General features: G+C 42.4%; 3 protein-coding genes across 4 annotated transcripts; 1 reads left to right on the forward strand and 2 right to left on the reverse strand.

Moving 5' to 3' along the window:
- Window positions 1-4,156: 4,156 nt before the first annotated feature.
- alg10 (ALG10 alpha-1,2-mannosyltransferase) lies at window positions 4,157-8,596 on the reverse strand. The gene is made up of 3 exons (XM_003445115.5): window positions 8,210-8,596; window positions 6,574-6,771; window positions 4,157-6,499 (listed from the first exon to the last, which is right to left on the reverse strand). Exons 1-3 carry the CDS (start codon window positions 8,372-8,374, stop codon window positions 5,438-5,440), a joined length of 1,425 nt encoding a protein of 474 aa, XP_003445163.1. The 5' UTR covers window positions 8,375-8,596; the 3' UTR covers window positions 4,157-5,437.
- A 170-nt stretch (window positions 8,597-8,766) lies between these two features.
- On the forward strand, window positions 8,767-10,849 carry tprkb (Tp53rk binding protein). The gene is made up of 4 exons (XM_013271295.3): window positions 8,767-9,032; window positions 9,192-9,314; window positions 9,427-9,603; window positions 9,911-10,849. The coding sequence occupies exons 1-4, from the start codon at window positions 8,892-8,894 to the stop codon at window positions 9,995-9,997; spliced, it is 528 nt and encodes a 175-aa protein (XP_013126749.1). The 5' UTR covers window positions 8,767-8,891; the 3' UTR covers window positions 9,998-10,849.
- A 2,134-nt stretch (window positions 10,850-12,983) lies between these two features.
- Window positions 12,984-15,022, reverse strand: srr (serine racemase). 2 transcript variants are annotated; one of them, XM_005451758.4, is made up of 7 exons: window positions 14,881-15,022; window positions 14,374-14,551; window positions 14,211-14,297; window positions 13,850-13,973; window positions 13,585-13,733; window positions 13,418-13,507; window positions 12,984-13,295 (listed from the first exon to the last, which is right to left on the reverse strand). In XM_005451758.4, the coding sequence occupies exons 2-7, from the start codon at window positions 14,549-14,551 to the stop codon at window positions 13,054-13,056; spliced, it is 870 nt and encodes a 289-aa protein (XP_005451815.1). In that variant the 5' UTR covers window positions 14,881-15,022; the 3' UTR covers window positions 12,984-13,053. The 2 variants fall into 2 exon arrangements, with proteins under 2 accessions (XP_005451815.1, XP_003445125.1); XM_003445077.5 differs by having other exon boundaries at window positions 13,850-13,980; window positions 14,116-14,297.

The raw sequence follows: 15,022 nt of genomic DNA on the forward strand, positions 1-15,022 counted from the left end.
ACATCGTCTCAGTGTTCAAATTCAAGTCTCAGCTCTGTGTATTTTATGTCCTGCTATTCTTGTGTTTCTGTCTCAGAACAGACAGAATAATTTGATGTACTCTTATTTCTCATAAGAAGCTTGGTGGAGTAGAGGAAGCTACGAATTCTGAAATCTCTACATAAGTAGATGATTTGTGGTGAGACGAAGACTATTGCGAGCAGCACATTTGTCCTCTGGGAGGTGCTTTTTGTTTGTTAGCAGCCTAGCATCGACAGCTGCTCAAGATATCATTTTAAAATGTTGTTTGATGGTAGATACCAAGAACAGCTCGAGCTGATTCAATTTTGCTGACAATCGGGTCGAGGTCAAAGTCAGTCAGTCAGAAAATCAGTAAAAACTTTATATTACCCACAGCTTTTTATGGATCATTGTCAAACTTTGCAGCGATAAATTAGACCTTCAGCCGGCCAAGCATTTGACTTCTAGGTCATAGTCGATGTTAAAAAAAAGAGTGATATATCATATGAAAAGGCATGGGGAGAGCTGTGCAAAACACTTTTTAGATTTTCAATATGACACTCTACAACGTCACAGTGTGCTGTAATAAAAACGCCATAAAACATCAACGTTTGTGAAGTCTTTGCACTTTGAGGGGAGTTGCGCTCGTTCTGTGGTGCAGTGGAGGTTTGGGGGTTCATTACCGATACAAATTTTAAACTCTGTTCTGTGAGAAAATGCATATTTTGAGTGTACAATCCAACAAATTTCTTCTTATAAGTGTAAATGAAAAAAATCCTGTTTTCCAGCCACTGACAGAAAAATAAATATTTACGATACAGATCATGTCCTTAATCAAATAACAGAGATATCGTCCACTTTCCACATTTGGTGCCCACCTTTAAAATTATTACTATTTATAATACAAAATCTTGAGTCATCCCTCGTTTGTATGTAACAAGCTTGAAAGTCAGTATTTCAAGCTTGTGACCACTTTTATTCTTCAAAACAGCCTTTTTTGGGCAGTTTTCTTGTCATTTCTTACGCAGTCTTCAGGAATGTTTCTCCAGGCTTCCCGAAAAGCATTCAAAGCTCTTCTTTGGGTGTTGACTCCCTTTTGTTTTGTTCTCTGTTGAGATGATCCCACTCTGCTTCAGTAATGTTGAGGTCCGGGCTCTGGGGAGGCCGATCCATGACTCATAGTGTTGCGCTGTGTTTGTCTCTTTCCTGGTGTGCTTTTACTGCATTGATTGTTTGCATCATTGTGATGCTGAAAAATGTTTTACAGCTATAGACACTCAGTGCTTTATCTCTATCCTTAAACCAAAAATGGCCAATTTGGATTCATCACTCCATAAAAGCGATTTCCATTCCAGTTCTTGTGTAATTTGTTGTACCTCAAACTTGTTTACCTTCTTTAAAAACTGCTTCTTGAGAGATAATATCAGCACACATGTATCATTGTAACTGATATGTGTGTACAGATGCACACCTATTCTTTGAACCAAGTTGTGCGTTGCTAGGCTGCACTGAGACTGAGCTGAAGCTGTATTTAGTTTGTGCACTGTGTGCTTAGACTGCGTTTCATAGACAATCTGGTAACTTGGGAAACGTTACGTAAAACACAAAACTTACCCAAGTCATATATTCCAGTTACTGAAAGCAAACTTTGAAGGTCACACAAATTCAAGGCCTTTCCTGGGAGAGAGCGTAATAATAGGAGTGTCTGCATGTTTGCCACACACTATCCTCACATGTGCTCTACTGCACATGTGCAGTGTCAAGATTTTACTTAGGAAAAAAGGTACAAGTCAGGTTTACTGAAGTAGAGCTAACTATGACTCTTCCGCACACAAAAGTACAATACTGGCAGGAAAAGGTGAATGGTCACAGTTTGACTTTGATATTTACATTTTGTAGAGTTGAATTTTTTTTCCCAGCTGTGATAGGCTCCAGCGCCCCCCGCGACCCTGAAAAGGATAAGCGGAAGCGAATGGATGGATGGATGGATTTTTTTTCTGTTTGCTGAAATACTTACTCACACTTGGTGTCAATCATTTCCATCCTTTTTCTTATTTTATCAGGTCTTCCTGAAACACAGTCGGTGATGAATAAGATATTCCACATCATCAAGGACAAACTTTGATTGATTGCATCAGGAAATGAATTGAATATATGAATGATCCCTTTGAGACTGTCATTTTCAAAATGCCCAAACGCCCTGGTGATAAAGACTAATCTGTACTTTCATTAATTGGCAGGGTAAAAAAATCAATGTAGTGAAAGGAGGACAAACCTGAAAAAGTGAAAACATTATAAACCATGAAGTGAGCGAGCAGATGCGGTGAACGCTGCTCCGGAGACAACAGTACATACAGTATGTCCTTTCAGCAGGCTCGGAGTGGCTGAGCTGTGCAATCAACATTTGTGTAATCATCCCAGTGTGACTTTTATGAGCTGTGAGCTGGCCCCGTGTTTCTTGCTGTAATTAGAATCCAGTAACGATACAGGTGACATGGAGAGCAATCATTGCCATGCGTTTTTTCTGCTTTCTTACAGTTGAGTCTGCACTTCTAAAATACTGCTCTAAATTAGCATTGACCTTTTCAATAATGTTACCACAGTGTTTCCAAAAAGTCAGGACCCTGTGTGCATAAAACATAAAGATGCAATGCATTAATCGTTTAAAGGCTCTATTTTTATTTACTAGCCCTGGTACTCATTATTAAAGTGTGTAATGTTAGAAAACTGAATGTTGCACAACTGCTGCAGTTAATAACATGACCGTGTGCAAAGGTGTCACCCCAGAAAGTCTCAACAAATTCAACAAATGTATACAAATTAATTGAATTTGTATTGCGTTAAATATACCTCACAGTGGAACATAGGCTGCCATCCACATGGTGCCTGTAACAGTGAAGGCCTTTATTATTTCAGCAAGACAATACCATACCGCACTTATTACAGCAGCATGGCTCTGTAGAAAAGCCCAGACCGGCCACCCACTGGAAATATTACATGCAGGAAACATGAAATGCGACAAAAGCGGCCCTCAAAGTGCTACATTTGCTAAAAGTAGGAATCTTACATCACAGATACTGTTTGAGTAAAACAATAAAAATGCTCACCTGTAAATGTGTTTCTTAGAGTCAGGCCCTTTATATGAATTCACTGATTCAGTTTAAACCTTAAAAATCTCTCCTCAAGGCCAACTTCAAACAAAACATCTAGTGATTAATGTTTGAGTACCTTCCAGTGTTGCTCAGATGCTGAATTCATTTACTTCATGATGAATTGCACTTTCATGTTCATAGGGGTCTCTAGCGCTGCATTATAGCGCCTCCTGGTGGCTGACTCTGGCTAATCCGTTAACTCGGTGAGTCAGACTGAGACAAACTCTGTGTTAGTAGCACTTGATGTCAGTAAGGAGAAATAGTCACAATATTAATTAGATTAATCAGATTAAGTTCTAAAAGACTTGATTTCTGTTCTGTTGTGTTCCTTCAACATAACGAGGTGTTTAATAAAGGTGTTTATTGTTTTCATCATACATTTTTGTTGTCGAAACACAGAGGAAGTAGTGTAGAGGGGGAAAAAAATGGCCAATGAACAACGTTGGTGGCAGCTGGTCTGGATGAAGCTGCTGATTGACTGAGATTTTCCCACACAAACATCTCGAGGGTTTACAGAAACTATCCAGCGAGCAGCAGAGAAGATGTCTTGCAGATTTCAGAGGTCAGAGAATGGCCAGACTGCTTCGAGCTGATAGGAAAGACCACACCGGGTCACACGCCTGTCAGAACACTGGGGAAACGTTGCCTGGTGGCATGAACAACATGACAGCATGGATCCATCCTGGCTTGTAGCAAAAGTTCAGGCTGCTGCTGGTAGTGTAACAAATGTGTGGGATATTTTCTTCGCACGCTTTAGTCCCCTTAGTTTTAACTCCGCCTACCCGAATACTCGTGTCCATCCCTTTATGACCACAGTGTAGTCATCTTCTGACGGCTGCTTCCAACAGGAGAATGCAGCATGTTAAAAAGCTCAGATCATCTTGAGGAGGCAAAAGAAGCTTCAACAAGGAAGTAGCATGGTGTACCTAATAAAGTGACCGTAGAGTGCACATATAATGCTATTGTCCATCTTCACGTGAAACTCAAACGAGTGCTCTACAGACTTGACTTTGAATATTTTATTCCACAGTTGAATGAAGATGGGAGCAGCATACTTACAGCATCAATGCACAACATGTACTCGTGTTCACAGCTACACACAGGTCACACCTTTGATGTGAACAAAGAAAAACTGCATTCAAACTAAACACGACAAATTACACATTCAGATTTGACTGACTTTGATTGCATGAGTCACAAACCAACGTGATCGGATTTTCGTTAGGATGAATTTTATGATTAAAATCTCGTGCATAAAGAAAAACAACAACAAATAAGCAGCGAAATTAACCACATCCACAAATCGAGCACGAGGGCACATACAGAAGAGCAGAAACTAAAACGTCTAAATTAACAATGAACATCTCGACACACATCTTAGTCACCTCCAGTGGACTCGTATGGCTTAATCATAGTGAATATCGAGGTAAAAATGTATGTACATCTTCAAATAGTCCCATTATTATAAAGTTCTGTCAGCGTCCATCACTGGCACAAAATGCTTTAAAAAACCATCCCACATCAAAAGAAATCTCAACTTTACATTAAGATTATATCATTTTTGGTCTCTTTAATTAAACTTGCAAAAGAGTGATTTTGTTGTACTGCATTTTACAAGTGCTGTAGAAAAAACTGCCGTACAAAAACAAGGAAGCCTAACAACTAGACTTGACACAACAAAATAAACATTTTGTTGAATTTACAAATTAAATCCTCTGATTTTCTGAATCAGTTACATTTCTTATGTCAGAATTATGAATCTCAAAAGAAGCTAATTTAGTTGAGAGCCTAATTTTTTTTATTCCAAGGTTGAAATGCTTCAATCAATGCTTTAAGGGGGAAACAAAGCTGTTTGGGGTAAAAACAACATGCGAGTACAGTATATTGAAAATTCTTCATTATGATTTAGATCTGCACCAGCGCTCTTACAATACTGAGATCTCCCACTGTTATTATTACTAACATTTTTTGTTAATATCAATTTCATTCAGTCATGAAATGATTCACAGTTGACTGGCAGGATTTATTTATGAGTGTTTTGAGTGTCATTGAAAAGTACTTTTTTTTTGCCAGTCAAATACAAACTGGAGATACTGATTCTGTCTGTAGGGAGAATAAAACCTTACACCTTTTGAACAAAGCTGTGTGGTTAGAGTGTATAAAAATGATATGACCGTGTCGGTCTGATACTGAGATGTAACAGAGGCTTTGCTTTGATTTTTAAGATGTTCTGGTCCCCTGTAACACAGGAGAAAATCCTGAAATGATCCACTTTAGTCTTTTCCTCACCACATAAACCTCTGCGTTGCTGTGCTGTCTGGCCAGTGGAAGGTCTTGGCGATGAAGATGTAGATGGTGGCAACGTTCACGGCCGTGTACAGGAGGAACTCCCCGATGAGTCTGGGAAGGGAGGGAAGGGGCATGTGCAGGCGATACATCAGGTATGGAACGATGAAGTACCTGAACTCCAGGAGCTTCTGCGGGACTGTGGCAGCCACGAGGCACGCCAGGAAAGCCACACTCCAAAAGAGAGAGCGCGATTTAAAGGAGTCCAGAAAATTCCACCCGGCGAAGATGTATGGAGGGATGAGGAGGAAACGCACCAGTTCGTGCCTCTGGAAAAGTTTCTTCCACACGTAAAAGGGGAAATGGCGGTTATCAGCCAGGAGGTACTTGTGTACAAAGGTGAATTTCCACACCAGGAGGAAAGAGATGCCGGTGACCAGGAGGAAAAACAAAGGCTGCTTTTTGAGAGCCTGCAGGAAGCGGAGGACGCGGTGGTAACACAGCGAGACGGGGAGAGAGAAGAACAGGGAGAAGGAGAAGAAATAGAAGAGCTGGGGGAAGTTGAGGCAGGCCTCGTGGCTCGTCCTGTCGCCAACCACTATCCCATCATTGAGCGCCACAAACACCAGGAAGCCAATGCCGACCAGCGCGTAAGGCCAGGCCACCAACAGCACCGCCTTTATGTGATTGGGTGAGGTGAGGAACTCCAGAGTGAAAAGCAGGATTCTCTTAGCTCCGCTGAATGACAGCGGGATCTGAGACGGTGCAGACTTCTCGTCCCTCTTTTTTGTATGCTCCACCCTCCAGGTGTCATCCATTTTCCCTGCCACCAGAGTGGCTGCACAGAACGCCACCCAGATGATGTTCGTCTGACGGAAGAGCACGGAGCAGACGCCCAGCAGCGCGGAGGCCTTGTGGCAGCCGTACAGGGTCATGAGGTAGGTGAATAGGATGAAGAAAGTAGATCCAGCGTCAGTGTAGTAGAGGAAGTTAAAAAAGTAGAGCACAGGAAAGGTGGACAAAGACAGCGCTGACAGGACTCGGCGTGAGGTTGTCCGCGTCTAGAAGAGAAGTTAATGTGACATCAGAAAAAAAATAAGTCACTTGTGGTCTTGTCTTCGTGTCCTGGACTTACCTTCTCCCTGAGGTGCAGCTTGCAGAGGAGCAGATAGATCAGGTAAAGGTTGCCACAGTTGAAGAGCAGGTTGATGAAGCGCAGCATGGCCGTGGAGCACACCACCTCGCCTGTCAGTTCGGTGAGCCAGACCACAGGCTTGATGACTCCCACTGAGACGAGGTAAAGGCCTGGGAGAGTGGTGATCATCGGGTCCCACTGCATGGATTAAAAACATGTTAACACGGCACAAGGTGTAAAGTTCGCTTATCATGTGGAGTGAGCGGATAATGGCTCTTGAGTAGGGGGGGGGGGCTTCTGCTGTGAAGGGCCACACCAATAAGCTGAGCTTCACGGTGCTCAATATTAATTGTATCCCTTTGTAATCCTATTGTTGTGGCCCTCCACAGGGATATTTCATAGCACTGTCAGAGTTTTCTTGGCTAGTCTGTGATACAAGTATTCAAGAAAAAACCCTGTGTTTGCATCAGCACTCACAGTTCATTATTACCGCCAGGCATCGAACAACCAACTTTTTGATTAATAGACGACCTGCTCTGGCTCCTGAGCCACAAGACAATCCAGCTTTTTTTTTTTTTATGAACTTCACCTATATGCTATCTTAAAATTACAGCCCAAATGATATAGCAGTCTGTTGATACATATGAATATCGTCCAGTGGAGTATGTGACGACACAAATTTACAAATAAAGTAATTTAAATTTCATCCATCCACGGGTCTAATGGTTTCTCCTGGTCCAATGACACCTCAGCCATCATTTAGAAGCCCCAGCAGGGCCTGCATTTCCCGAGGATACTCGGGAAGAATCATCTCAGTTAAATGCTCCTGCTGCTGTGCTTCTACAGACCCACCGCTGAGATCATAGTTCATTACACTGTGGTACATGGGGTTCGTAGCAGCAGATTAAAAAGGCCCTCCAGAGAATCACCAACACTGTTGTTCTCTTCCTCCCCTCACAGACATTGCGAACAGCCCCAAATCATCGTCAAAGACTGCTCTCATCCAAGTCACCATCTGTCTGAACTGCTGACTCCGGGTAGGCGTTACCAATCCGTAAAATCCAAAAAGGCGGTCGTTGACTGGTCTCTTGTCCTACGTGCCTGGAGCCTCGCAGGCCTCTGCTAGGACCCGGGCATCATATTACTCTGCTGCATGTGAACCAGGCAGGGCTGTGATGAATGATAACCACCCCAATCTTTTCTCTGCAAGGCTTTAACACTTTTTAGAAAACTCACTCTCTCTCTCTCATGGATCCCTGACTAAAACACCATCGTTTAGCCAAGTTTCCTCTAATACACACACTGCTTTCACTGTCAGTCTCTGCCATGCATCACGTCACATATGAGGATGAAAAAACTGCAACATGTCTTTACAGATAGCCATTAGTAATGTAAGGTTTACAGAGCTTCATACAGACCTGAGCAGTTAAGCTTCACTTCACCACAAAGTCCCATGCTCTTTTTAAAGCTGGCCCACGTGACATCAACAAATATAACCCATCCAGACAGGCATACCATACTGATGCTGCCCTATATGCCCAGTGTGGAGATTAACCCTAATCGAAAGCCCCGCTGCTCTTAGCTAACCTTAATCCGCCTGATAATGGCGGGCTCACCCTCATCACTCACACTGTACCTCGTTGAATTTTCCCTGGCAGTACTTCTGAGCTTGGGGGACGTGGAAGATCTCGTCCATGTAGGGCTCCCTTTGCTCGCGGGTCACTCTGGAGAACAGCAGGCAGGATATTAAGAAGTTGGTGCTGCACAGAGCAGTGAACATGTAGCCTTCAAATTTCTCCATGTTTGACGACGAAACACGGTGTAAAACTGAGAAAAGTTCAGACCAGAGCTAGCTGTTAGACTTTAGAGTATCTCGCATAACGACTAGACTCGAGAATTTAAACCGCGGGAAAACGTTAATTTAGAGGAAAACTGTCTGAAACATGTCCACCGTTGCTAAACGGAAGAATATTTGTGATTTTTGACAGCTGGCGGTCCGATTCAGAAATAGGCTCGGTACGGAAACTCGTGTATAACCATAGGTTCCGGTACTGTGCTAAATACTTTAGCGTAGGATTATCTGTCGAATAATATCTGCCTTACATATATGTATGATTTATTTTGGATGATTATGTTATTGACTGCCGTTTTACTACCTTGTGACATCCTTTTTTTCCTCCTAGGAGGAGATTTCCTCTGACGCGGTGTCACCGTGTTATGGTTCCCCCCGCTGTGTAGAGACTTCACGTGAAGCACCGTGGTCCGTGTGCCGTTTATAGTATTTTATCGAACCTTTTGTGTGTGTGTGTGTTTTCAGAATGCATCTAATACAAAAGCTGGAGCTTTTCCCCGACCACAGAGTGACCCAGATGCTCTTCAAAGAAGTCAAAAATGCTGCAGAGCTGAAAAAAAGCGCCATGGAAGGGAAAATAAACGGTGCCTTGATCAACCCTACGATGGTGAGCCTTTTCCGTCTGTTTTAGCAGTGCTTTGTTAAAAGTATAAAACACAGGCTAATAAACCCGTTAAGTACTCGCATCTTTCACTGAAATAGGAACATTGAGAATTACCTGGAGTCTTGCTGTTTTCTCACGTTGACCCTGTGCTTCCATTTCCAGCTGGTGGATCCTTTTCAAGTGCTGGTAGCTGCCAATAAAGCCGTTCACTTAGAGAAAGTTGAAAAAATGAAGACAAGAACTCTTTACTCGGAGATCATCTTCAATCTGTCCCCTACTAATAATGTAAGTGAGGAGAAGCAGATATTTCTGTGATGCATGTTCCCATTAAAAAAAAAAAGTTACTCTTAATGTAGTTTTAGATATGTAAGCTATCCATATGCTTCCACTAATATAGATCTCAGACGCCTTTAAAAGATTTGGGATCTCAGATGGCGATGACTCCGTTCTGATCGTCATGGTTGACAGCAAAGATGAGTCCCAGGACGTGTCAGACATTGCAGCCAGGGTGGAGGGCCGGCAGGTTCCAGTGGAAGAGCTTTCCTCACTGTCAGACCATACAAAGATCAAAAAGGTCGCTGCTTCTAATTCATCTGCGTTCCACACTTGTATCTTGTTATGTTATGGGGGTGACAGGCTGCACAGTTGTTTCTCCTAATGTTGCTTTATTCCCAAAACATTCTCAGATGTGGATTATATCCAGTCCCGGACTAAATGAAAAATTCAGGAAAGAGATGACAAAAGAAAAATAACTGGGCCTAAAATCATGTTATAACCCACAGAGTACATAATCAAATGCAGTTTTTTTTACTCCCCCTTTAACACTTTGCTTGATGAATTTAAAGAATATTTTAATTAAGTTTTTTTTCCCTCCATTACAGCTGTACAAAGTCACTCCTCAGGAGGAGAAATGTGGGAGTCTGCTTGATGCGGTCGTATGCAGAATGGCCACCAAGGATGTTATGTAGGTTTGGCGGGATATACTAGGTGCCATTATAAACTTCTGTGACTTTTATTACTTCACCCTTAAAGAAATGAAAGACTACGCTTTGAGCTCCACTTCAACACACTGTCCTTGTGCAGGACTGGACTACTTCCAGCACCGCTGCTATTTTTTGGTCACTCCTTGAACGTCCCATTCTGTCCACTGGAGCAATTCAAATGTTAACTCCTGTATCAGGCTGAAACAGCTTTGACTCGGAGGATCATCAAAGGTTATGAGAGCGGCTTGTCCACCTACAGCCCACCGACCAAACAGCACACAGTCCAAAAGCAACGCATCAGGATCTAGACGATTTTTTCCCATCATTCATGTGTTGTGCACTAAGGTCAGGCTTATTCAAGGATCTAATATCCCAAGGCATTCAAGGGATGGCATTTAGTAGAAATGACGTAAATCTGTACACTGTAAATCGAAAACACCAAAGGCTGGGGGTTTTTTGGTCACACCAACCAAATTGTAGCTCACCACTGGTTACATACAGCCAGATACGACTCTGTTCTCTAAAATGAAGCCAAATTTAATGGATTCATGCAGTGCTGCACGAGAGACCACCTTCGAGGGGGGACTGTTTTTGTTTTTGCAGAGTTGCAGAACTTTATGATCACACCTTGTAAGACCAGGATATGCATAATAATATGTGAGAAAATGTGTTTGTTTTTTCTTTTCACACAGCAGTTTAACAATAGATCTGTTGTCAATAGATCTATGTCTGTTTTTAATACTAGCCCAGTACCTTCTTAAGTTTAAACCAACAGAAATTGTCAGTCTTGATCTCTGTACACTGGGCTCAGTCAAAATAAATCTTATTTTTCTTAAACCTTTGGGTGAACTCATCTTTGTTTATTCTTTTTTAATCTCTTCTTTGCCGCGGCCATGACGTAGGTAGAAATCTTTGTGTTTCTTATTATTTAGCATCATCCTATTTCTTGTTTTATTTGACCTTTTGAACTTTTTTCATTCACTGTGTTTTTTTGGTTCTGTACACTGAAGGTTAGTTTTGTGACTGATGGGGACAGCGATGTAAAGCTGCTCTCTTGCCAGCAGAGCTGAATTATGAATCCAAATTGCTTTGAGCTGGATGTGAGCCAGGCCTCTGAATAATTAAAAAACAAAGAAGCTCAACTGCCCGAAGCACTATCACGAAAACACTTCAGTCGAGCCAAATTTCAGCCAATGGCTGTCAGCCTGGGGAGGCATGAATAATAAATCTGCTGTTTGTTTTAAAAAGTTTGGAGTTAGGTTTGACAAAATTGTACTTTCTACAGTTTTGTTTCATAAAACTGGTAATTATGTTTTTTTTAATATAGCTGATAAGATGCAATAACACATTCTGATGACATTAGAAAATTCTCATAGCACACATTTCAACACTTTTTACTCAGTATAAGGTATTTGATCCTTGTTTGAAAAATGTTACGTCCGTTGATGATAATACTAGAAATATTTAATAAAGAATGTTGAATGTGGAGCTGCAGGACACGAGGAAAAGAGGAAGACCTCAGAGAAGATTCATGGACGTAGTGAAGGAGGACCAGGAACTATCATAACCATTCAGATGCTTATAGATTACAAAGCATTGCATTATAATCACCAATTGGCATTCTACTGCAGCAAATCATGTTAATGTTCATAGTTTACAAAGTAATTACTATTCATTAACAAAGTGTTAATGAGAATCACAGTATTTCAAATGTAACAGTATGTAACACAATAAGCTACACTGCCCATCCAGAAATAGTCACACACTCTGAATAATTTGTTGGACCACCCTTACCTCTGAGTATGGTACACATCCTCCGGGGCAACATTTTGATGAGCTTATGCAGTGTCACAGCATTTATTTCCAGAGCTTCATTCATTTTTTGTCAACTCGATGACAGGACGTGCTATGTAAAGTCTTCTCAAACACATCCCAAATAATCTCAGTGGGGTTAAGATCTGGATGCTGTGGAGGTTGAGCCAAGGTTGAAGATGATGCTCCTGGCATGATTCCTGGAATTGCCATCCTTGAATATGTCCCTGCCATCAGAGAAGCAGTTATGGCTTTGTGCTGAGAAAGAGTTTTTAGAGTGTTGCTGCATAAGTATAGAGAAGGTCAGGAGTTTGGGATCTAGAAAAAAAGCATATGATAGGTTGTCAAAAGAGGAACTGTGGTACTGCATGACGAAGTAAGGAGTGGCAGTGAGCGCGCTGCAGGACATGTGTGAGGTATGCAGTAGGAGTGACAGATAGGTTCAAGGGGGGGGATTACTGAGCCCCTTCTTGTTTGCAGGATTCTCTGTGGACTATGATGTTTGCAGTATGGAGAGGTGGAGGTGCACTATATTGCCAGAAGTATTTGCTCATTTGCTTTCAAACACATGTGAACTTGAGTGGAAGAGAGACTCCAAACCTTGTGGAAAGGTTTAGGAGGGATTTATCGGAATTTTTGACCGTTCTTCCAGAAGCACAGTTGTGAGGTCAGACATTGATGTTGGACGAGAGCGCCTGGCTCTCAGTCTCTGCTCTAATTCGTCCCAAAGGTGTTCTATCAGGTTGAGGTTCTTCCACACCAAACTCACTCATCCATGTGTTTATGGACTTTGCTTTGTGCACTGGTGTGCAGTCCTGGTGGAACAGAAAGGGGGCATCCACAAACTGTTCCCACAATGTTGAGCCACAATCGCCCATGGCTAGGATGCAGCTGCTCAGCCATGGAAACCTATTCCATGAAGTTTGGAGGTCTGCAGCAAGGTGGTGGTCTTTGCACACTATGCACATCACCATATGCTGTCCCCGCTCTGTGGATGTTATGTGGTATACCACTTCATGGCTGAGTTGCTGTCATTCCCAATCAGCAATCAGAGTCAAGCACTTACCTACACATTCTAATCAGCACACTCTCTCACACTGTGCAGACTTTTAAGAATATAAGAAACATACCAGAAAGACGCAGAATTGCGACAGCAGTAAAAACGTGTATTAACAATGTTTATTCTAAATTGTTGTCTGAGAGAATTACTGGCACAGATTTGTAGTTTGTCAGTCCTGAAAGTTCAGAAGCTCGGATTTTCCAATATTCCCTCCGGTGAGGATGCACACAACATCTTTCCCCTCTAGCTCCAGGATCTTGTTGTTAACGATGGCAGCAAAGGCAGCAGAGCCTGATGGCTCCACTACCAGCCCAGATCTGTAAAGCGTGGACACAGCAGCCTTGATCTCCTCATCGCTAACGAGGACGATCCCCTCCACGTAACGTTGGCACAGCTCATAGGGCAGCCTGCCTGGTGATGGAGCAAGAAAACTCTTCTATTTTCTCATGAATCGCAAACAGAAAGTCAAGGAATTTTAAAAGAACTGTTCATATACAAGCAGATATGCTGGAGAGAAATTTAACAAAAACTACCTGCGAAAGGTGGTGCAAGACCTGACGCGATGCTCTTGCTGTCCATTTCTACTGGCTTCTTCTCAATGAAGCTTTTGTACATTGTGCAAGCTGTGTTAAGCAGAAACACACTTAAAGTTTCTGCACACAAAAACAAGCTAAACATCAGTTTGTTGGTGACTTTTTACCTCCTTCTGGCTCCACGCCGTAGATCTTGGTTTTACTGCAACCTGACAGTTTGATGGCAGCAGCTACTCCGGCCAGGAGCCCACCTCCACCGCAGCACACCACCACCACATCAGGCTCCGGCATCACTTCCAGCACCTCCATACCTAGACTAAATGCATGTGCACACACAATTAATGTAAGACAGCGATATTAAAAATCGAATTTTTACCTATAAAAGACGAAGATAAAACACTCTTATGCACTAGCATCCAGCCCTGATTGTACCTGGCATGCCCTGCAATTAGATCCAGGTCATCGAAGGAGTGCAGGAAGGTCATGTTGTCCTCCTGAACACAACGGTTCACCACGTTTATCAGACAGGATGTAGGAGCTCGCTCCACCTCCACCCCTAAACTCTGAGGACAAGAATAACCACTCCATGAAAATAACAAAGCAATAAATTCACACCTATTAGGGAGTAATTTATTTGTCTGTATTTAACTTTTAAGGCTTTTGCCTTTTGCTTAACTGTGCCACAAACGACCTCTGACCTGTATAAAGATGGACTTGTTCTCTGGGGCAGTTTCGGGCATCACCACTTTGCCCTTTGACCCAAAGTGTTTTGAGGCATATGCAAATGACTTGCCGTAGTTTCCAGCAGAAATGGTGACAAAACAGCCACCCGTCGGTCTCCTGGCAAACTGATTGGCTACTCCTCTGATCTTAAAAGACCCTGTCATTCAAAAACAGGAGATCAATAAATCTGCAGCAAAGTGTCAGGGAAGCCAAACAAAGTGGGTTTCACCAACCAGTTCTCTGCATGTTTTCCAGTTTGATGTGGATGTTGCAGCTGATGCTGAGAGGCAGGGTGGTCTGGCTCCAGGCGATCATGGGGGTGTTGATGACACCCAGAGGGCTGCTCCTCACCGTCTCTCTCGCTTCTCTTAGCATGTCCAGAGTGACAGCGTCTGCAGACACCTCACCCATCTGGGTGGGTCAGAAACAGAGAAACATCATCACACCCAGTAGTTTAGTTTTACATAAATGTATAAAAGACACTTATTAATTGATATATTTTTGCAGTTACTGTAGGATTAATTCAAAATATGTAACCACTGCAGCTCTCAACCATGAGTTCACAGTTTTAATCAACGGAAAATGTAAAGAATTGAGTTGATTTAATTGGTAAGCAGTTCGCGAGCCTGTGATTTATTAGGAAAAAACGTGAAAGTTAAATTATATATAAAACAACTTGTTTCGTCCTTAAACGAAACCAAAAATGTATATTTATTCTGTTCGGTATGTTTTACACAGACCTTATTATTTGTTTTCACTCAGCTGCTTGAAGTTTAGTGTTACAACTTTTTCGGCTCCCTCCTCAGCAGCTTGATGGTTCCGGCATAAAATGCGTTTCAAGTCGGACGCTATTGCTGTGCGGACGGCAAACATGGCGGCTTC

Source organism: Oreochromis niloticus, linkage group LG17 (genome assembly GCF_001858045.2).
Source record: "Oreochromis niloticus isolate F11D_XX linkage group LG17, O_niloticus_UMD_NMBU, whole genome shotgun sequence".
Classification (NCBI taxonomy): domain Eukaryota; kingdom Metazoa; phylum Chordata; class Actinopteri; order Cichliformes; family Cichlidae; genus Oreochromis; species Oreochromis niloticus.

Coding starts and splice junctions, on each gene's coding strand:
- alg10 (XM_003445115.5), bottom strand. CDS start 8,374: ATGGAGAAATTTGAAGGCTACATGTTCACTGCTCTGTGCAGCACCAAC. Junction 6,772..8,209: donor GCCAGGGAAAATTCAACGAG/GTACAGTGTGAG, acceptor TAATCCATGCAG/TGGGACCCGATGATCACCAC. Junction 6,500..6,573: donor AGCTGCACCTCAGGGAGAAG/GTAAGTCCAGGA, acceptor CTTCTCTTCTAG/ACGCGGACAACCTCACGCCG.
- tprkb (XM_013271295.3), top strand. CDS start 8,892: ATGCATCTAATACAAAAGCTGGAGCTTTTCCCCGACCACAGAGTGACC. Junction 9,315..9,426: donor ATCTGTCCCCTACTAATAAT/GTAAGTGAGGAG, acceptor CCACTAATATAG/ATCTCAGACGCCTTTAAAAG. Junction 9,604..9,910: donor ACCATACAAAGATCAAAAAG/GTCGCTGCTTCT, acceptor CCTCCATTACAG/CTGTACAAAGTCACTCCTCA.
- srr (XM_003445077.5), bottom strand. CDS start 14,551: ATGGGTGAGGTGTCTGCAGACGCTGTCACTCTGGACATGCTAAGAGAA. Junction 14,298..14,373: donor GGAAAACATGCAGAGAACTG/GTTGGTGAAACC, acceptor TTTGAATGACAG/GGTCTTTTAAGATCAGAGGA. Junction 13,296..13,417: donor TCTTGCACCACCTTTCGCAG/GTAGTTTTTGTT, acceptor CTCCATCACCAG/GCAGGCTGCCCTATGAGCTG.